Below are 23,130 nucleotides of genomic sequence, written 5' to 3'. Positions count from 1 at the left end.
ACCAGTGTGCACAGTAAATATTGAGGTGAGCATCTTTCTTTGTTTTTGAGCATTCATTTAATTTCTCTAAAACAGAACGAAAGCCTGTGAATCATGATAAAAATCACATTTGATAATATTTGTAGGAAATGGTTCTGAAGACTTTTATAGGACTCAAAATGGAAACTGTAGCTTGAAGGTACATTGAGGGTTAAATCTCTGAGCTGTAGAAGCAGATTGTGTTTTCCTTTTGTGATCTGGTCTGACAAGACATCAGTATTCTATTCATCTGTTGGGAATTAGGCTGTTAATCCAATCAATGACTCTTGAGTGAGCTGTGGCCTACCTCCCCCACCGGGGAGCAATCGGATCAAACTGCAGATTGTTTAAGAGCACTGTGCTGTCCTCATGTCAGGTGGAATTCTCAAACGTTCCCTGGTGAATTGGGGCTCGGGAAAGCTGTCTTGGCCCATTTATCCTGCTCCTTAAATAACCAGGTATCTGCCTCATCCATAGGAAAGCATTTGGCAGCAATGACAACAGGAATGCAATAGAAATCCATTAACTTTAACTCACAAAAATGTGGGTGAAAGGAGGGAATGTTTTCAAATACCCCGCAAAGCAACTTATAAAGTTTTCCCACTTTTTTCATATCTTTTGCTACTCCTTAAACCTTACATCATTTTCTTTGCTGGGCTTTTTTGTTGTTGTTTACTATTTTATGTCATTGAATCCTTGAACCACAGGCTCTTGTATATTTTTCCTACCCTGCCTGTATGTTTGTAAGTCAGCAGGGTAAAAATAAATTTTCATATAGATTATGGGAACACTAATTAAATTAAAAATTTTAATTTTAAAATATCTTTCTCTGAGGAATGCTAATTAAATAAAATTTTAATTTTAAAATATCTTAGTCTGAGCATACATAATTTTGACATCTTTTTCAGCCTAGCAGAATTTGATTTCTAATTACTGATGTAATAGTCCATTAAGTACATTTGGAAATTATTATTGAATTGATTCAATAGAGGTTGAGAGTTGCAGTTATATTCTATAAAATGCTGTCCCAAACTTTTCCTGTTAACCAGTAAGGTGACATGAGCTAGCATAGAATAAATTATCCAAACTAGCAAAGAGAAATTTGCAAGGAAGTTATTTAACATCCCAGTCTTAGTGGTAGTAAGCTTAAGTAATATTTTCATTATTTTCCAGCTATATTACATGAGTATTCCAAAAGATTTTTCTAAATCTACAAAATGTATCCATTCATTCTGTGGATTTTCAGCTACCGCCTTTTATTGCCCAGGCTTCTGGGCATTGGAATTATTACAGTCAACAAGACAAAGCCCATGCTCTTTGCAGAGGCTCCCCAGTGAGGGAAGCACGGCAAAACAACATCAAACAAGGTCTGGGAAGCAACAGTGGTTGGTTACTTTGGGCAGTGATCAGGTAAGGAGATGACTGTTAAACCTCAGGTCATACCCATCATCTCCAAGGCAGGAGAGCTGTGACATGTATACTAGTCTCCAGGCCCATAAGCTTCAGGCCCTAGAAATGCTAATGGCACAGGGCTGAGCCCATGTATAAAGTGCTTTGAACAGAATTGAAAGCCCTGAGGTTCTTTCCCTTGAGCACATCACGTATTGGCCTCCATACATACCTTTCCTCAAGTTTTTTCTTTGCTTGAAAGGTTCCCTTTTGCTCTTACACACTCCCGTTCCTGCCTTCTCAAATGTTCTTTACAAAAGTTAAGGCCCAATCTAAAAAACCTTTTAAAATACCTGTGGTAAGATGGAAATGGCATCAAAAGAAAGTTGATAGGTCCACATTCTGACACTCTGCTGAACAGCTGTTTCCATAGCAAATTAGTAGTATTTTTTTTGTGTATGGAAACTTACTGAGACCTAACAGCCAATGTAATTCATGGGCCTTATTTATCTCTTCATTACTATTAAAATTAACAGAGTCAGAAGTTTGGCACTGTGGTTATATAAGTAAATCCTTTCCCCCCTTTTCTTTTCTTTTCTTTTTTTAAATAGTCATTGAGATATGTTGGGGGAAACAACATAAAACCTAGCACTTTATGATACTTAAGTAGGGAGAAAAAGAAAGAAATGAAGTAGATAACAAAATCTTTATAGTTGTTGAATCTGAGAGATGTTTAAGTGGAAGTTCATATTCTCTATTTTATGTATATGTGAAATTTTTCATTAAAATATTTAAGAGCATAAAATTTTTATATTTATCTGAACAGAGCATAAATATTTAAAGATTGAGGAATAGTACCTTACCAAACTAATAAAGACTAACTATTCACACTGTAAAAAAGATGTTAAAAGTGTTGTCATTTTCCAAGTGTTAGACTGTGACTTGATTTGTACCTCGATCTTTAGGATGTATCTTTTGTATAAAATGAGGCTGACCTCAGCTGCCCAGGACATCATTTCACAGTCTTAGATTTGTTTTGTTCCCTTTCATTTCCATTTTAAGTACTGTTTCATTGAAGGAAGTCTGCTTAATTAGGATTTCTTTAGCACATAAAATATTTATCTTTTTTAGAGAAATACTGATTATCTGGCCCCTAATACAATGAAGTTTAGCTTCATTGACTTCATTCAAGCTTAACTTTTACCTTGATGTTTAATAAAACAGGAACGTGTGTGTGTGTGTGTGTGTGTGTGTGTGTGTGTGTGTAAAAGGAGAGTATCAATCTTACCTTTGGTAAATATATCGATATCACAGGACTTTTTCACAAGAAATGAAAACTAAGCCCCAAGCCATTACTAAAAGGTAAAGCACAGCTTATTTTCAAGTACCCTGAAGCATCTTAACAGCAAAGAGCAAGGCCACAGCCGTCCAATTTCAGCTGTATTAGTACGGACAGTTCAGAGTCAAGTCAGAAGGGAAAGAAACCTCTTATAGTCAACAACAGTGGTTCCTCAGAAAAACACAGAGAAGGAAAGGAAATGGAAGGGAATAGAGAGTACACATTTAAAGTGGGATCTTTTGAGGTTTCTATTTATGTCCATTATTAGACCATTTTTATTATGCCAAAATATACAGAAAATGAAATTTAGCATTTTAACTATTTTTAAAATATTTTTATTGATTTGAGAATTTCATACAATGTATTTTGATCATATTCAGACTTCCTCCTCTCCACCTTACTACACACATCCCTGACTTCATTTCTTCTTTTTTTTTTTTTTTTTTTTTTAAGGCCTATTGACTGTTCTGTGTTTCCCAAGTACTCTTGGGCGTATAGGTTTTTCCCTTGGAGTCTGGTCAATTTACCAAACTTCATACCAGTAAAGAAAACTGACTCTGCCTCTCCTAGCATCTATCAAATCCCAATAGATCCTCAGCCAGGACTGGGGCTTCCTGCCCACCTCCACCTCCGTGCTGTGCCCCTTCTGGCTTAAGTTTACACAGGTTTCGTGCATGCTGTCATAAGTGCTGTGGATTCAAACGTGCGACTACCCTGTGCTGTCCAAACAACACAGTTGACTTGTATTCATCTACTACCTCTGGCTCTTATAATCTTTCTACCCCCTCTTCTGCAATGATCCTTGAAGACACTACATGCCTGAGTCACAGAACAAGGCAAAATCAGGCTGGTACTAACCTTGAAGCTTCATCTCTGCTGGCCAGCTTTCTTAGTACTAGAAAGTATTGTGCATGTTACTGGCAGAGAAAGACAATAATCATCAACCTTACCCAGCTGTGAATCTTTTTTTTTTTTCTTTTGACAAAACCCATGTGATTTATTTTCTTCATTCAGTTTTAAAAACGGGTCACATTTTTAAAATTTATTTATTTTACTTTTCTTCTTGAACTTTTTAAATTTCATACAATATTTCCCACTCAAATCCAGACCCCCTCCCCCACTCATGCCTCCCCCATCCCCCCACCGAACCCTATGCAGTCTGCCATACATGCTGAGTCCTATTCATTCAGATATTTGTACCCAAATGTCCTTCAGTGTAAATGTGTATACTGGAGTCTAGTCAGACCATCCAGTGGTCGTATGTAAGTCATACTCTCCCTCACCTAGCAGCAATCAGTCTCAAATAGTTCTCAATCTAGTGCTGGCCCACCACCTATTTCTCACCTCCCCTTTGGGCCCTTGTTTGAGCTGACATGGCCCCCATGCTTGACACCACTGCTGCCACAGGCTCACATAAGCAGGCCTCCAGTAGCCTGGAGGTCTCCACCTCCTTGTGTTCATGAACCAGCCCTGGCTCTTATAATCTTTCTACTTCCTCTTCCATAATGGTCCCTGAGGTGGGTGAGGTTCCATATAGGAGTCCCTTTCTGTACTCTGCAGTCTTTTATTCTCCAAAAGTTGACCAGTTGTGGCCTTCTCTGTGCATCGCACTCTGATGTACATGGAAGCCTCACTGGCGAGAACTGAGGGGTTCATTAGCCCTCCCTCTACCCCTTATTCCACTATGTTCCATGAGCCTTAGTTGTAGAGATTCAACTGCAGATGTGTCACCTAGTACTGGGCATCTCCCAGGCATATGCTCTCTGTGCCTGACCAGATATGCAACTCTACAGTAGCCTCCATCTGTTGCAAAAAGAAGCTTCTTTGATGAGTGCTACATGGCATGCTTGTCACTGTAAGGGAGGTCTCTTCTATCTGGCACTGCTTTCCCTGCCAACCCAGCTGTGAATCTTATGAACTACAGTAACAACTGGCTCAGCAAAATATGCCCACTGATGCAATAGTGGCATGAATATTATGGGAGTAACCAACCATATTCTAATTGGATTTAAGGCCCATTTCACAAGATGGAATCCATACCTGACACTGTTATCAAGACCAAGAACCTTTGACTACACAGGTCATAGACCACAGGGGATAACCTACTGCTATCATTCTGCTAAACAGACATAATATTAAACCAACTCAGAGTGACTTATTGTTAGACCCATAGATTAGCACACCTCTTATCTCTCACCAGAAATTATTCTTTTTGGCAATTAACACAGAGACCCACAAATGGTCAGCATGCAAAGAATAAGAGACTGCAGAGTACTCAGCCCCTAATGGGACACCTCTATTACACTCTCTCATTTTAAAGCCATTTTCAAGTGAACAGTTCAGTAGCATTAAGAATGCTTACATTGGGGCCTAGAAAAATGGCTCAGCAATTAAGAGTGTTTACTCCTCTTTAAAAAAGAATGTTCACATTGTTATATGACGTAGCATCATCATTCATCTCTAGACACCTAACATCTTCTGTACACATCAGACAACTCCCAGTCATCCCTTCACTTCCCACTGCACTACAGGCAACCATCTTTCTACTTTCTGTCTTTCTGGATTTAACTATTTTATGAACCTTATATAAGTAGACTTATACCATAATTGTCCTTTTTGCCTAGTCTTCTTAGCATAATGTTTTCAAGGTTAATCCATGTTATAATTTACCAGAGGAATTTCGTTGCTTTTTGAGACTAAATAATACTCAGTTTTATGGATATACTACGTTTTGTGTATCCATCCGTTTATTGTCATTTGGGTTGTTTCCACCTTTTGACTGTTGTGAATTGTGCTGCTGTGAACACCAGTGTACAAGTATCTGCCTGAGTCCCTGCTTTCAGTTCTCTTGAATATATACACCAGAGTGGAATCCCTGTAATCATGTGATGATTCTATTTAAATTTTTGAGAAATTACTATACAGTTGACTATTTTACAGTCCCACCAGAAATACCTGCTAATTCCACTTTCTTGATGTTCTTGCCACCACTCATCATTTTCTGTTTTTGATAGTAGCCTTGTCATTAAATATAAAGTCATTGTGTTATAGTAAAAAAATTGTATGTGGTAGATCAGATAATTGACAGAACACCCAGATTAAAGGGATAGCTGGTAAGTAATGTAAGTTATAGAATGACATCAGGATGTCTAGATTAAGAATAAACCTTGATATTATTTTCTGTTTTATGTAGGAATAGATATCTACAACTAAGTTATATTCCAGTTTCTAGAATTCCTTATTGTGACTGAGAGTAATTGCCAGAAATTTAATATACTGACAACCATAGGAATAAAGTCAACAAAACAGACATAAGAAACTTAACGACTGGTTAATAAGCTCAACCTAAATGTTTTTATTAAATATTTCATTACCTGGATGGTGAGACACTAGGAGACACAGAAGTATAACCATGGTCTCTGCCCTCAGGTCAGTTACTGTCTAATGTAGACAGTAAGAAGCTATTAAACAACTATCAAACAGTTGCTAGCCAGTCTGTAGGCAAGGGCCATAATGAGAGATACTCTGGAAAGGCAGAGGTGATGGGGAAATGAGAGAGATTAACAGGGGCCGTATAGTTAGAGACATCCTTTAGAGTGAATTGTGGCCTGTCATGAACTGTAAAACTCTGTGCTTGTTTGATGGATGCTGACATGCATAGAGGGACAGGTAGCAGAAACAGCTGCAGACTGAAAGAGCTGGAAGCTGGAAGAGCACAGATTAAGGAATTTAGACAAGTCCATGCGAGCATGCGTGCCTGTGTGTGTGCAGGCCAGAAGTAAAAAATTAAGGTGTTAGGTGCATGGCTGTGCTCTATTTGAAGGCACTAGGGAAGGAAAGGCCCCCTGCCTTTCCCATGGTTTCTGGTGGCCTGGAATGTTTCTTGGCTTAAAGATGTATTATTCCAGTCCCAAGTCATCTTTTTTAAAATATTTTATTATTTTTATTTTATGTGTATGAGTGTATTACCTGCATGTATGCGAGTGCACCCGTGTCATGCAATGCTGCCGCGGAGGTCAGAAGAGGGCTTCGGATTCCCCTGGAACTGGAGTTAAGGATGGTTCATAGCTGCCATGTGGGTGCTGGGAATCGAACCCGGATCCTCTGCAAGAGTAGTCAGTGCTCTTAACTGCTAAGCCATCTCTCCAGTCCCCCAAGCCATCTTTTTATGTTTTCACATTTTCTTCCCTCAGTGTGTGTTTAAAATGAGTATATAATGTGATGTATTTTTTTAGCATGTGTATGTTTAGTTACTATTACTAGGGAGAAGGAAAGGAAACTAGTGACGATACCATTGTATCCAAATAGAAACTGATAAGGTTTCTGATATTTGGGTAGAAAATACATATTGGTTTCCCAGGTACTTGAGTAGTCCCTTAACAGATTGAGTTAAAGAGTGCTGGGAGGAAATAATAAAATTAGGTGTCACTCTAAAGGACTAAAACCCCTTTAGTTGCACTACAGTTCTAGAGGCTAGTTTATTATATCACAAGTATACAGTTGTTGAGGTGCAGATTTAAAATGTGGTTTTGCAGGGTGTGGTGCCACACACCTTTAAACCCAGCTCTCAGGAGGCAGAGGCAGGCTGATCTCTGAGATCAAGCCAGCTGGAGGTACAGGGAGACCAAATGTGATTTGTTACTGATTAATTAAAGACTTCAGAAGTAAAAAATCAGTTTTTATGGTTACATTCAGAGAAACAAATTGAAGAGAAATTGAAGGACTAAGAAAATTTAATATAAGTGTAATTCAAAGTCCAACAATAACTAAAGAAAAAAAAATTGTTTTAAAAACTGACTTCATAAGAAAAAAAACCCCTGAATTTATTAGATAGAAAATAAGCATCTAAACAGAAGCATATTTTGAAGTATCCTAATGTGAATTTTTAAAAAAAGTCTTACCTTCATTTATAGCTGATACAAATAATAAGCCTATTTTTATGATATTTTTGTTCTAGTAACTTGAGAAATGAAAAATAAACATAAGAGCAAAAAGAAAGCTAATTTGGACTTTACTTATTGATATATTGTCTAATAAATCTGTCATAAATTTTTAGGGCTTATACTGAGTTCAATATTGTATAACTGTATTAACTCAACTGTGAACCTAGAAACTTGCACACACTTGTGAAAGAGATGTACTCTTGCTCTGGAGTGTGTTACTGAATATGTTAAATCTGTAGTGAAATGCTTCTTCTAATCATGTAGTTATTAAAAATTTTTAAATAATGATAAAAAAATAATAATTAGTAGGTGTGAAAAAATTACCATTGAAATCTACCTGACGACTTTATATCCATGCTCAGATGCCAAGGAGCTCAGAAAGTAACCAAGTGGAGTAAGGTAGGGTACACTGAACTTTTACACAGTGTAGTGCCAAAGTAGTTGAATGTATTGCAGCAGCCTTCAGAAGAAAATAGTTTGGCTTTGTTCTCTTACAGACCTAACTGAATGCTAGACCAGTTCAATACATTAACTACAAATATAGAGACTAAGCTCCAGCTTCTCAATAAAATGAAAGCATACTTGTAATCACCTGAGGCAGAAGTGAAAAAGGACATACAGTTGGGGTATAGTTCAGGGGTAGAGCTCAGTACCTCCAAAAGAAGAAGAAGGGGGTGCAGCATTGGTCTTGAGGTACCAGGAAGACTTTACCCTCTTCAAATGCAGTATATCAATTCCGAAAGTATAGAGATAGGAATTACTACAGGTGTGCTGTATGTGAGATTCTGGCTATTGTGTTTATTTGGTTTTTAAATATTTATTATTTTTATTTTATATGTATGAGTATATTCCCTGCATGTGTGTAAATACACCCATGCCATGCAATACCCACAGAGGTCAGAAGAGGTTGTTGGATTCTCCTGAGACAGGAATTACAGACAGTTGTTAGTCACCATGTGGGTGCTGGGAATTGAACTGAGGGTCCTCTCAAGAGCAGCTAGTGGTCTTAACTGCTGTGGCTATTGTATTTAACCTACAAAAATAAAAAAGATGATTAAAAGAATTTCTTATTATTAATATTTGTATTAATTCCATTATTCCTAATTTTAGTAGCATGCTACAGTTGAGAAAGGTTGTTTTGGTTTTGATTTTGTTTTTTTATGTTACAAGGACCCTAAGACCTTGGGTAAGACATATAATATTCCTAAGGCTCATTTTACCCCACTTGAAAATGAGAATATAGTAGTTATGTAATAGAGTTGTGAGAATAGAAGAAATAATGTTTATAAAACATGTACTGCATGGTAGGTATTCAGCCAATGTTTGATCCTTTTTCTTTCTGCACACTAACAAAACCTTAAGAATCTTCAAGTAAAACATTCTAGATTTTTTTGTTGTTGTTTCAAATAGTTACATTATGCTTTTTATTTTTTAACTATCTTTCTAATAAAAATACTTTCTTTAATATGTATTCTGTACTTCATTGATTTCTCTTTTTTTGTACTTTACCATGGGTATTTATAGATGGCTTAAGACCTAAGGCTAGGCTTCTTCCTCCCTTAGATTGCAGACATCTACCAGCTGGCCCTGTGGCCCAGCCCTCTTTATGGCTGTCTGTTCTCTGTGGTCTGAAATATCTGCAACCTGCCACCTTTCTCAGCTTCTCATTTCTGCCAGCCGCTATTATTGCCACGCCATTCCTAAATACCGTTAGGCTCTCCTGGCCATCTTAACCACTCCTGCTCTTGATTCCTTGCTTCCCTTCATTTTTCACTTGCCCCGTGTCATCTTCCTCCTGTTGAATCTAGTGTTTCATAGGCAAAGATTGACCCTCTAACTTTCTCTGCTCAGCTAGAATTCTTCTAAAGTGAGCAGTTAGAGCATGTTTAATATGGTCCTCACCTGTGCTGTTTCCTGTACTCCTAACCCTGTGCCAGGTACTAGTGCCAAAACCCAAGAAACAAACCATGTATGACTTTCCTACAAGTAGCTTAATTTACTTTAATCTTATTTAACTTTTGTGAAAAGGTTTGTGCGATACAGAAGGAATAAAGGAAACGGGTCTATCAAGTTAAAATTATTCCATAGTCCTTGCCTTCAAAGGAACAGAAGATGATATAATTCAGAAATAATATAAGTTAAAAAGATGAAGGGAGCTGGAGAGAGTTTTAGAGATGGATTAGAAAGGCTCAAGATTCTATTTTAGGCTATAAAGAATTGTGGGTGTGGTGCCATAAGAGTCAGAACAGAGAACAGGCCAGGTAGAAAGGAGTGTCTGTGATTCTGCCCCACCTTAAAAATGATGGTAAAGGAGAATTTCGGTGATCAATGGCTACATTTTTTCTTGTTTCTTTTGAGAGTGTGGGTATTGAAATTTCCTGCATTATTCTGTCATCCATTTATGTTCCTTCTGGGTTTTATTGCCTATTTGGAAGCAGGGTATGGAGGTTATGTGTAGAGTAGCATATGTGTACTTTTTGCCTTTATAGTTTTTATTTTAAGCATCAGTGAATTTTGATGCATTTTAATATTCTGCTATTTTATTTTTAATTCAACTGAGTAGTCTTATTTCACCCTAATTTATAATTCCTTACAATGATTTTAAACGTAACCAGTTCTAATTTATTGGAATAGATTTGGCTGTTCTTTATAATAACTCCATATTTATTAAATTTGAACATTTCCCTCAAGCTAAAACAGAAAGGGAAAACATAAATAACCATGACAAACATCTTTCTTCTGGTGTGGTCATTCGAAATGAAACAACCAAAAAATTTAATCAGTTTAAATCTAGAAAAATTAACTGATAGAAGTTGTAAACCAGATGAGTAAAAGCTTTCACTTACTCATTCTTGACATTCAATCCCATTTATTCTTTATAACATATTTTAAAACAGAACGTCTGTAAAGACTAAGGTTTGGGTTGCTGTTTCCATTTCTGAGGTTACCGGGAAAAACTGCATAGAGTCATACTAGTACTTTAATACAAATTCCATTTTAACACATGAGAAGAATAACAGATGTAAAGATTTGTATATATAAATTATGGAGTTTTTTTACTATATATTTTTATTGAATTTTTGTGCATTTCATATAATGCATCTGAATCATTTAGACCCCCTCACCAGCCCCCCCATCTGTACCCTCATAGCCTCCCCACCAGATTTCATGTATTTTGTCATATATGTTAAGGCCTATCAAGTCAAGTTTGTATCCCCAGATGTCCCTCAGTGTGTGTTCATCCACTGGACCCTGATCAGCCTATGTAACATCACTTCCTTCAAAGACCAACTCTCCCTCACCCAGCAGTGATCAGCTGGCTGGTAGTTTCTCAGCTAAGGTTGGGGCTTCTTACCCATTTCTCCAGTTCTATGTTAGTGTAAATTGTGTGTTTTATTAAAGCATCATAATTATCATAGTGTATCATGATATTACTGATTGAAAATAATTATTAATAATGATTTAAAACTGAATAGGCTTTGTATTAGTGAGTTATAACTGTTCCAAATAACTAAATTTACTGACTGATCGTGTCGTGAGTGCTTATAATTTGCAAGGTATACAATAAATGAATTTAAAAAACAGTTTACATTTGAGTTCTTAAACACTGCAATTGGATAAAGAATGTGCTGGATACCTTCCATTGTCAACCTGACACACCTGGTAAGAGGGACCCTCAATTGGACAATTTCCTCTATTGAATTGGCCTATAGGCATGTCTGTGAGACATTTTCTTGATTGCTGAGTGATGTGGGAAGGCCCAATCCACTGTAGGTAGTGCCACCACTGGGCAAGCTAAGGGACTGGAGAGATGGCTCAGTGGTTAAGAGCACTGGCTGTTCTTACAGAAGACTTGGGTTTGGATCCCAACACCCACATGGCGGCTAACAATTGTCTGTAACTCTAGTTCCAGGGGATCTGACGCCCTCTTCTGTCCTTCATGGGTACTGCGCAACATAGGTGCACTTACACATATGCAGGCATAACACTCATAAAATAAAAATAAAGAAAGAAAGAAAAAGAAGGGTGGAAGATCATGATTCTACCTGTAAAAAAAGGGGAGGGAGGGACAGAGAGGGGAGGGGGGAGGGGAGGGGAGGGGAGGGAAGAGAGAAGAGAGAAGAGAGAAGAGAGACGAGAGAAAGCTAAGCACAGGCCAGAGGAGCAAGTCAGTAAGCAGTGTTCCTCCGTAATGTGATTCAGTTCCTGCCTCCAGGTTCCTACCCCTGGCTTTGCTTGCTAAACTGTAAGCCATAAGGTGAAATAAATCCTTTCCTCCCCAACTTACTTTTTGTCAGTGTTTTATCACAGCAGTAGAAAGTAACTAAGACAAAGAATAACTTTAATTGCCTTTCCTTTGTTCTACCCAACTACCAGTTCTTTAGACATATCAAGGTGTTTAGATATATAAACAAGTTAGAGTTGAAGAAAATTCTTCTTTTTAAAGACTGCTTCTTTTCTCTAATACAGAGGCAGAAAATAGAATTAGAAGACAGCCTAGTTGGTTTCCTATCTTTCTATGTCCCCCTTTGCCAATCTATTATGTGATTGAAGGCATGGTTCTTATGGTCATATCCCTGCTCTGATTGATTTCTAAGCAGACATGCCCTAAGTTAAAAGAAAAAAAAAATCTCAGTATTTCACATTAAACACCAGAACACTTCAGCCCACAGCATCTGAACACAGAAACCTCAATTAGGCATGGCCATCTAAAGAACACAGCAAGAAATGGATTGGGAGGTGGGGGGAAACTTTGTGAGCAGTCTTTCATTTATATGTCACCATCATTTTAATTGATTGTATTGGGAATAACTAGTTAATAGTTAAATAGTTAAATGACTGAATAATTTTGTGTACATATACATTGTATTTAAATTCAGGAAATGTGCAAATAGTTTTATAGTAACTTTATTTCAAAAGTAATAATAATTTTACATTTTTCTACAAATAACATCTATAAAGAAAAAGGGCAATCATCTATGTTCTTACCCTCAAAATCATCTCTATCATTTGATGTTTTCCTATAGGTACATACACATCCAAAGGGTATTCTGTTGTACATGGTTTTATAACTTACTTTATTTACTTAAATTATGACTTTTTATTATGCGTACTCTTTTTACAATAATTTCGGAGGGACTAGTGAGGTGGCTCAGTTGTTAAGAGCTATTGTTGCTTTTGTAGAGGACCTGAGTTCTGTTCCCAGCACCCATTCAGGTACCTCAAACCCACCTGTGATTCCATCTCCAGGGAATCCAGTGCCCTCTTATGACCTTCTCAGGCACCTGCAAACATGTGGCATACATTGGCATAGATATACACAAACATATAAATAAAAATAAATCTTAAAGTCATTTTCTGATGGTATTCTATTATACAAATATGCTTCTACCCACATAGCCAACATAAAGGGGAAAAAAAAAAAAACAGCTGGGCGTGGTGGCTCAGGCCTTTAATCCCAGCACTGGGAGGCAGAGGCAGGTGGATCTCTGTGAGTTCAAGGCCAGCCTGGTCTACATAGTGAGTTCCAGGACAGCTGGGGTTACAGGGAAACCCTGTCTCAAAAAGACCGAAAAACAAAACAAAACAACAAAAAAAAAAAACCAAACCTATGTATACTTCAAGCTTCTGGCCAGTGATCCCCAGTGTACCCTACTGCCCAGCAGTTTCTCCTCCTGTAATTCTCCCACCCTTTTAGAGTACTCTTCTCCAAGTGCTCTTCAAACACTTCCTCCTCGTCATTCTGTGCTGATAACCTTCTTTCTCATTTGACAGAGGAAATGGCAGCCTAGAAGCAACAAAGTAGAGAAGAAGGGGACAGAGGCCCATATCCACTTCAAGGGCACACCCCCAGTGACCTAAATTCCCTCCATTAGGCCCCACTTCCTAAAGTTTCTGCCTCCAGCTAATGCCACAAATGGTGATCAAGCCTCCAATTCTTGGTCTTCAAGGGACGTTTCAGATCCAAGCCATACACTTCTTATTTAAAATGAGCTTACAAAATGAGTTTCATTACATCTTTATGCATGTACATCATGTATGTTGCTCATATCCAACCCCCATTAGCCTCTGTTGTTCCACCCACCTCCTCTCATTATTAATTACCCACCTTCACCCTAAAAGTACCCCCTCTTCTTTCATGGTCTGTATGTAACAATCTAGATTCTGGCCTGGTGAAATGGCTCATCGGGTAAAGGTACTTGCCACCAGACCTGATGACCTGAATTTGGTTCCCAGGACCCACATGGTGGAAGGTGAGAGCCAACTGCTGCAAATTGTCCTCTGACCTCCACACTTGTACTGTGGTGCACACATATGACCCCCACACACAAATAAATAAATGTAACACAAAAGTTTTAAATGTTTAAATATAAATTCCACATGTGCCCCCCACCCACAAATAATGTAATATTTTTTTAACTTAATAGCTCATGAGCAAGAACATGTGATATTTGTCATTCTGAGTCTGACTTATTTTGCTTAACATGATCTCCAGTTGTAGTCATTTTCCTGCAAATTGCACAGTCTCATTCTTTTTTTTAATTACTCACTAAAGCTCTTGAACATATGTTCCTCTACCCATTTCTCTCTTGATGGAAATCTAGACTGGTCCCAGTTCACTTGGGTTCTTTGCCAAAGGAACAAAGAACATGTACCATGGACAAATGCTGAAAATGGGACAGATAGAGTTGGCAAGTCCAATGATAATCCGTAATTGTTGCAAACTAGGCTTCTACATGGAAATTCTAAGTTGAATCTGTTTAAGCTGAATGCCATATTGTGGAATTGAGTCCACTTTCCTGCTGGATCAAAGTTGATATGTCAAGATATCTGAGTTCCTTGGTAACCTGCTGAGGGTCAGGATATCAGTCACATTATTAAATAACCTTATTTATGATAAAGGCAACCCTAATTAGTCATTTAATCTAGACTTGGAGAAATTGCAAAGGAATGATAGATACCTGGTGGAGACGCTGTACTTTGGATTGTCCTAAATTACTTCTACTTGGCATATCCTGTATGTAACCTGATTACTACTGTTCCAGGATGTAAGGGTACCTGTGAAGCAGCAGGGCATCTAAACAAAGATAGGCCTCTACCTACTGATAAAGATTTCTTCTCATATCTCAGCTATATCTCCTGGAGAAAAGGTGGCTCCCAGTGGCTGGGGGAGCAGTCATGTGAATTACTTACTGTGAGGACTCCAATCTGGCATTCTCTCATGGCGAGTTCTGAGTGGTTTCAGGCTGAAACGCTTTTGAATAGCTTCATGCTAACCATGCCTTTTGGTAATCTTGTGGGTCTAAATGATTGGATGAACTGAGGGAGAGCACCCTGTGGGCACAACACATCATGAGCCATTCCTTAGTTTCAACTGCTCTTTTGTACTTTGTGCCTTTCACACCAGTCTCTCAACAATTTACTATGATGTTAAACTCAGTGCAGCTGTTTCAACTTCAAAGCAGACTTGTTCTTGAGAACATTTATGGAGATGAGAATCTGCTCAGTTGCCTTAAGAGGGATGAGTAGTGAGTTTGTGCTGCCTTTCATGGTTTTCTTTCAGCCATTTTTCTGTCCTGTTTACAGTGGTTATGTACCAATTTGCATATCATCTACTGAAGCTATTTTATTGTTGTAGTCTGTACTTAAAAGTGTCTGCTTTTCTGTATTGAAGGTGTAATGGCATCAAGTATAGCTGAAAACACCCAACTTTCTACTTGAGCACGGCTGTATAATTGTACATTCAGATGAAATCTTGGCAGTTGAATTATTGCTTACCCCGTGAGAAAGACTTACCCAAAAGAACCAAGTCTTTTGTATTTTGCTCTATTTTGTCAGCTTTTTCAAATATATATTGTTGCTGTTTTTCATTGAGAAAGAAATATTAAGAAAATTAATAAGTGGGCTAGTCAGAAAGTTAGCTTAAATTATGAACAAACTAGTTCTATTATTCTGTAGAAGATTAGACAAGAGTCTAGAAAGAGAGGGCCTGTGAAAGAGTAATATGTTGAAAGATTTGTTACCTGGCATCCTCAAGTCTCTAGAAAGTGATTTTCAGACTATGTGATGTGGGGATCCCCTCCTGCTGATATTGCCACAGATGCCAAGCTTCATTCATCACTTCAGAGCTTCCTGGGCATTAAAGAATGAAATTGGAAACTACCCATTGTAAGAATATCGTCTGAAAACAAGAAATAACCAACATGAAAATAAAGCACACAGATCCATGGTAACACAATGACCCATCTTGTTATAAGACTGTCACCAAACTATCACTCAGTCTATTTCCTGAAAAACAACTTGAGGAATGTTGTATGATTTTCAGCCCTCAGTAGATGAAAAGTAGAAAATGTAAAAGATGTAGGCATGCTGATAATAATAATAATAAAGGATAACTAGCAGCCTTCTGGCTAAAGAGAGACTACTTTTTTTTTAAGACTAAAATCAAACTAAATAAAAAACAAAAAATATCTTGGTGTTACTCAGTGAAGGGCCAGGTAGTCTTATGTACCTTGATGTCCTTGGAGGCATCATTTATATTGTAGCATGGGCAGCAAATGATGCCTTCGTTCACGCGTATTCTCCAACATGTACTTGGTGCCAGATATTTAGGGAACATTATTACATAATGATTCTAATGCTGAATCATCAAAAAATTACTAGATTGTCTTCCAGAAAGATAAAGAGAATTAGGATACTTTGGCAATAATTACTTAGGAGAAATTATAAAGGTGGTATTTTAAATTTTTTAATTGGTTTTTTATTTATTTACTTATTTATTTTTGGTCTTTTTGAGACAGGGTCTCCCTGTAGCCCCAGCTATCCTGGAACTCACTATGTAGACCAGGCTGGCCTTGAACTCACAGAGATCCCCCTGCCTCTGCCTCCCGAGTGCTGGGATTAAAGGCGTGTGCCACCATGCCCGGCGATTGGTTTATTTTTAATTTATGTGCATGAGTGCTTGTAAGTGCATGTATGTAAGTGTACCATGTGCATGCAGTATCCACAAAGGCCAGAAAAGGGCATCAGATTCCCCTGGAATTGGAGTTATGGATGGTTGTTAGCTGCCATGTGGCTGCTGGGAACCAAGCCCTGGTCCCACTTCAGTCTCCCAAATAACAAAGACTATAAAGTACATCTGTATGTTCAGTTCACTGCCTGTTGTTAAATAGATTTATTTGCTTATGATTTCCTTCGCCACTAGGATGAATATAAGATAGCACTAAGAGCCTTCTCTGCATATCCCACCTTGAGTGCTGGGGTTTCAGGCATGCACCACCACACCCATCTTTATTCCCAGTTTTTGAGACAGGCTTTTTTCATATAGCCCTCACTCACTTGGTGTTCACTATGTAGCCCAGACTGGCTCTGAACTTGAAGTAGTCCTCCTGCCTCAGCTTCCCAAGTGCTAAGATTGCAGGTGTGGTCACTCTGCTATTCTGAGGTCTAAACTTTTTTTTAAATTATTTTTATTTTTTTTATTTTTGAGACTTTCATGGATGAGTATTGTCCTTGCATTTTTTCCATCCTAACCAGTCTCCCACCAACTCCTCCCATGTCCCTCCACTCCCTCTCAGTTTCTTGTCCTTTGGTTATTATTATTACGTATACATACATACATTTATAAATATACATATATATAATACACTGAGTTCACTTAGTAATGCGCCTGTGTACCTGTGCTTAGGGCTGTCCACTTTGAATTAGATAACCTCTCAGGGAGCTAATCCCTGGAGAAAACTGGTTCTCCCTCACTCACCATCCATTGATTGAGGTCCCACCTCAAGAGAACTATACTTTTTAAAGATGAATAATTGTGAAAAATATAATGATGGATGAATAAGTAGAGTCCTAAAATTGTAGTAGACTACTCACTTTCTGATATTGCTTTCTTTTGCTAGACATTTGTTCTTAAACTATAAATGTGAGCATGTAAACCTGTCAGGCCATTCACACTTCCACTGATTAACAATGGAAACTAGCAAAGTAGGTTGGGAACTTAAGCCATTATGGTCGGTACTACTCTTTCCAAATTGCCCTCTGCTATACTCAGGCCAAAGGAAATCCTCTGGAGTGTAACTCAGTGCCATGCTACCCTGCATTGACATCACTCTGATCCTGTTCACTGTAGCCAGCTCAGCTCCCCTCCCTCCCTGTCCTTATACCCTGGGGCAGAGAAGGCAAAGGGGAGCAAAGTAGAGGCTGTACTTTAAAAGATAAGAAAAAGTAGGTCCAGGAGACTGTGTGTGCTTCCTGGGTTTGGGTATTGCTTCCCATCTTTTATTTGTCTCCTCTCTTATGATATGGTTGATGAGCATCCCAAACTAAGCCACTGTGACACCTAGCCACATCTCCCAACCAGTTACTTCTTTCCTATCTCATCTCACCCACCTACATATACCTCACCTCTGAACCCCAGAAGAATCCCCATCACTCAGAGGAAGACAAACTACATTGCCTTCCTTAAACTTGCTCTTCTGCCCCCCCGCCACCTGCCATCCTTGCCAAGTTTCTGGGTGCTAAAAGCACTTAAGGAATGACTTTTTTCTTACTCCCTGACTTGATTTTTTTCTTACTATCTGTCCAAATCAGAAAAATACATACCCTGTAGCAGCTTCTTGCTTTTCATCTGGAAGATTAAGAGAGACCCTTAGCCAAAAAGCTCTGGAGCCAACTCCCACCCACACACTCAGCTTTTGGAAGTGAGAAAAAGCCTAGAAAGGCTAAGACATAAATAACGCCTTTCCCCACTTACTCCTAAGAAGAGTTTAGCAGTCATTCTTTTTTAAAAAGCATGTAAACCTGTCAGGCCATTCACACTTCCACTGATTAACAATGGAAACTAGCAAAGTAGGTTGGGAACTTAAGCCATTATGGTCGGTACTACTCTTTCCAAATTGCCCTCTGCTATACTCAGGCCAAAGGAAATCCTCTGGAGTGTAACTCAGTGCCATGCTACCCTGCATTGACATCACTCTGATCCTGTTCACTGTAGCCAGCTCAGCTCCCCTCCCTCCCTGTCCTTATACCCTGGGGCAGAGAAGGCAAAGGGGAGCAAAGTAGAGGCTGTACTTTAAAAGATAAGAAAAAGTAGGTCCAGGAGACTGTGTGTGCTTCCTGGGTTTGGGTATTGCTTCCCATCTTTTATTTGTCTCCTCTCTTATGATATGGTTGATGAGCATCCCAAACTAAGCCACTGTGACACCTAGCCACATCTCCCAACCAGTTACTTCTTTCCTATCTCATCTCACCCACCTACATATACCTCACCTCTGAACCCCAGAAGAATCCCCATCACTCAGAGGAAGACAAACTACATTGCCTTCCTTAAACTTGCTCTTCTGCCCCCCCGCCACCTGCCATCCTTGCCAAGTTTCTGGGTGCTAAAAGCACTTAAGGAATGACTTTTTTCTTACTCCCTGACTTGATTTTTTTCTTACTATCTGTCCAAATCAGAAAAATACATACCCTGTAGCAGCTTCTTGCTTTTCATCTGGAAGATTAAGAGAGACCCTTAGCCAAAAAGCTCTGGAGCCAACTCCCACCCACACACTCAGCTTTTGGAAGTGAGAAAAAGCCTAGAAAGGCTAAGACATAAATAACGCCTTTCCCCACTTACTCCTAAGAAGAGTTTAGCAGTCATTCTTTTTTAAAATTTTTTTAATTTATTTTTTATTTCATATGTACAAGTGTTTTGCCTTCATGTATGTAAGTGCACCACATGTATGCAATGCCCATGAAGACCAGAAGAGGGCATGGGATCCCCTAGAATTGGAGTTAAGGACAGTTGTAGGCCACCATGTGGGTGCTATGAACTGAACCCAGGGCTTGTAAAGCACAACCCTTAACCGCTGAGCCATCTCTCCAGCCCCTCAGCTGTCAGTCTTTCTTACCAAGTGTAAAAGAGGTCCTGCATGTTGGGATTACATCCCAGATTAACTTCTGAGTTCTACTTTTCCTTTGTGCTTCTCATTTGTTGCTTCCACACTGTGACCAGCTGCTCTCAGTTTGAAGTAACATTGCTTACATGTAATCCTCTGTTGTACTGTTTTACATATATTTAGAATATCTTGGTTTTAAAAGAAGTAACTGGAACGTTACAATTTCCTGAGTAATCTCTGGGACCTTGAGAAAATTTGCATGCTTTGAAATCATGTATCTTTGTGATGTTCCATCTAGTTAGGAAGTCTAGCATCTTTAGCCTAGAATTTGTAAGTCTTTGAAAAGGTATTAAAAAGCTACTAACTCTTGCCCTGGGTGGGTGGTTGTGTGTCTTTAATCCCAGCACTTGAGAGGCAGAGACAGGTTGATCTCTGTGAGATTGAAACCAGCCCGGGCTACAGGGAAGACCCTGTCTCAAAAAAAAAAAAAAAAAAAAAAAAATGGCTACAGGCTACCAACTCTTACTATAAATCACAAATTTCTTTGATTTGGGGACCAGCTCAGAAAGCAACATCTAATACTGTTCAAGGTAAATGATATAGTTATAGCTTTTCTTCCACAAAACTCCACATTTTAATGGATTCTCTGGTTTCTTGCCTGTAGATCTGTTTCTCCTACTGTTGTTGCTATCATGGACTAGTTAACTGTTTTCTAAAATACCAACTTGATCTAAAGTTGTCATGAGATGCAAAAACCAGTTTCTTTTCCTGTGTCTGATAAACCTATGGAACTTTGGTATATCATATGTTTGCAATGGTTTATGTATTTTCATACATTTACAGTTACTCATAGACTTCTAAAGCATATTATTTGTATTCTTTTATAGGACAATGAAGGTCAGACAGCTCTTCATTATGGTAAGATGTTTCTGAGTTATTGATCTTATTTGAAAATTTTGTCTGTATAAGCTTATGTAGTGCAGTTAGTAGAAGTATAGTAACTTTTGTTGGAAATACGTTAAAATCCTTACTAACACATCATAGTAAAGTAAGCGTTTTTATACTGTCATCAGAAATAGAGACTTCTCCAACCCCCTGTTGAAAATTCAGTATTTCATTCTTGGTACTGTCAGGGACTGTAGAATCTAATATTTCTCCCATTAAAAAAATAATGTCTTGGGGCTGGGAACATGAGTTCAAATCCCAACACCTACATGAAAGCCAGACATAGTAGCATGCATCTCTAACTCTGGGTGGAGACAGGAAGATCCTTGGAGCTCACTGGCCGGCCAACCTAGGAAATATGGCAAGCTCCAGGTCCGTCAGAGACTCTATCTCAATACGGTAGAGAGGAATAGAGAAGGACACCTAACATTGACCTCTGGCCTCCACATACACACAGAGGAGCTAGCCTGCCAACACAAATGTATACAACACACACACACACACACACACACACACACACACACACAAAATGCTTTTTTGATGACTACTCCTCTAATCTGCAGTTTTACTATTTGTAGTTGTAGCTAACCCATGGTCAACTGCAGTCTTAAAATAAGAAATATTCTGAAAATTCTAGAAATAAACAGATTTTAATGGGCATCCTGTTCTGAGTAACATAATGAAATCGCATACCATCCCACTCCATTGGCCTGGGACACGAATCATCTGTTTGTCAGACCTATTCAAGCTGTGTGTACTAAGATAACCCTGCCTTAGTCACTTGGTAGTGGTCTCAGTTATCAGGCCAATTGAACACAGTGCTTGTGTTCCACTTACTCTTTAGTAACAGCCTTACACTTAGATCATGAACTACATTGTTCACCTCACTTCATCTCATCACAGGGGCATTGAATCATCTCATCATCACAAGAATTGTAAGCACAGCACAATAAAATGTTTTTAAAGTTTATTATGTTTTATTACAGTATATTGTTATATTTCATTATTTTGCTGTTAATCTCTTAATAAATTAAGCTTTATCATAAGTATGCATACAGGAAATATAGTGTGTGTGTATAAAATATATATGTGTGTATGTATGAGAATGTGTACACACACACAAACACACACACACAGGCACACACACACACATTAGGGTTTGGTCTTCAGTTTTGTGGAATTTATCCCCCAGATAAAGGGAGACTACTATAAATTCATAAAAAAAATGAAATTTGATTATTAATTCATTTCCCCTACTGATTAGCTTCATTAAGTAATCTTAAACCAACTGTAAAATAGAATAAAAATAATCCATAAGATATAAATAATAATATGACTCTTAGAGAATTATTAGATAAATTCAGTGAAATGAAAAGACATTAAACTGTTTCTAAATTATAACACAGTGGTAAATATAATTCAGAGATACTGTTTGTATATGAATATTGTTGGATAAAATATAGCCATCAGTATTGAAAACAGATTAGGATTCAGTCAGTTTAGAAAGAATTATATGCCAGGCGTTGTGGCTCACGCCTTTCATCCCCGCACTTGGGAGGCAGAGGCAGGCAGATCTCTGTGAGTTCAAGGCCAGCCTGGTCTACATAGTGAGTTCCAGGACAGCTGGGGCTACAGGGAGACCCTGTCTCAAAAAGACCAAAAAAAAAAAAAGAAAGAAAGAAAGAATTATATTAGGCTGTTTTGCCAGTCTTGGCAATCCTAGGCCAGGATTAGTAGTAAGTGTCTCAGATGCCCTTCAGCACCTTTGTCCGCTACTGAGCATTTGTTTGGTTAACATGAACCTCACTAGACTACCTAGAAGTCTGTACTGTTGTGCTAGCTGTTTTTTCGACCTGTGTAAATCAGCCTAATAATGAAAATTGAAGTGCCATCTCATTTATGAGCATATGTAACCTGGGTACTAGGTAGCACAAAGATGAAAATGTGTCAGGTGCTCACTTTTGAACACAGATGCTCAAATCCTAAGTAATTTATCAGCATATGAAACCTATCGGTGTATTTTAGAAAGAAAGGTATACTGTAACCAAATTGGGTTCATCTCAAAAGATGAAGGATGGTATATTTTTTAATTTATTAGTATGTTTTTTCTACATTTGCAAATGCATTGAAGCACTATAGGGTTAAATAAAATGTATGAAAATCTTGTGAGAAAATCAATACTCATTTTAAGAAGTTTGGGAAAGTTATTTAAGACCTTGTGATTTCATTTAAAAAATTTTTAATTTTAATTTTAATTTTAATTTAATTTAATTTAATTTTAATTTAATTTTAATTTTAAGCCTGCATGTATGTAAGTGCACCAATGTCATACAATGCCCATGGAGGTCAGAAGAGGGCATCAGAACCTCTGGAACTGGAGTTATGAACGGTTGTTTGCTGCCATGTGGGTGCTGGGAATTGAACCTGGGCTCTCTGCAAGAGCAGCCAGTGCTCTTAACTGCTGAGCTATCTCTCCACCCTCAACCTTTCGATTTTAAACCAGATTCTATTGCTGAGTTTACACAGATGGCTTAACTTCACTGTACTTTAGTTTACTCGTGATGAAGTAGGAATAACAACACAGACATCTGTTAAGGGAATATAGTGAATTGAT

General features: G+C 38.2%; 1 protein-coding gene across 2 annotated transcripts in view; it reads left to right on the top strand.

The window, feature by feature from the left end:
• The window catches only part of Acbd6 (acyl-CoA binding domain containing 6), a 154,674-nt gene that overhangs the window by 118,998 nt on the left and 12,546 nt on the right, over positions 1 to 23,130 (top strand). Inside the window, exon 7 of one of the 2 annotated variants that reach the window (XM_008829739.3) lies at positions 20,459 to 20,489. The exons of the other annotated variant lie outside the window; for it this stretch is intronic. Coding sequence (XP_008827961.1) covers positions 20,459 to 20,489 — 31 coding nt within the window. The remainder of the gene's footprint in view (positions 1 to 20,458; positions 20,490 to 23,130) is intronic. 2 annotated transcript variants of the gene reach the window in all.

Source organism: Nannospalax galili, unplaced genomic scaffold (assembly GCF_000622305.1).
Source record: "Nannospalax galili isolate Female #2095 unplaced genomic scaffold, S.galili_v1.0 scaffold294, whole genome shotgun sequence".
NCBI lineage: Eukaryota > Metazoa > Chordata > Mammalia > Rodentia > Spalacidae > Nannospalax > Nannospalax galili.
This window is presented reverse-complemented; position numbering and strand designations above follow the sequence as displayed.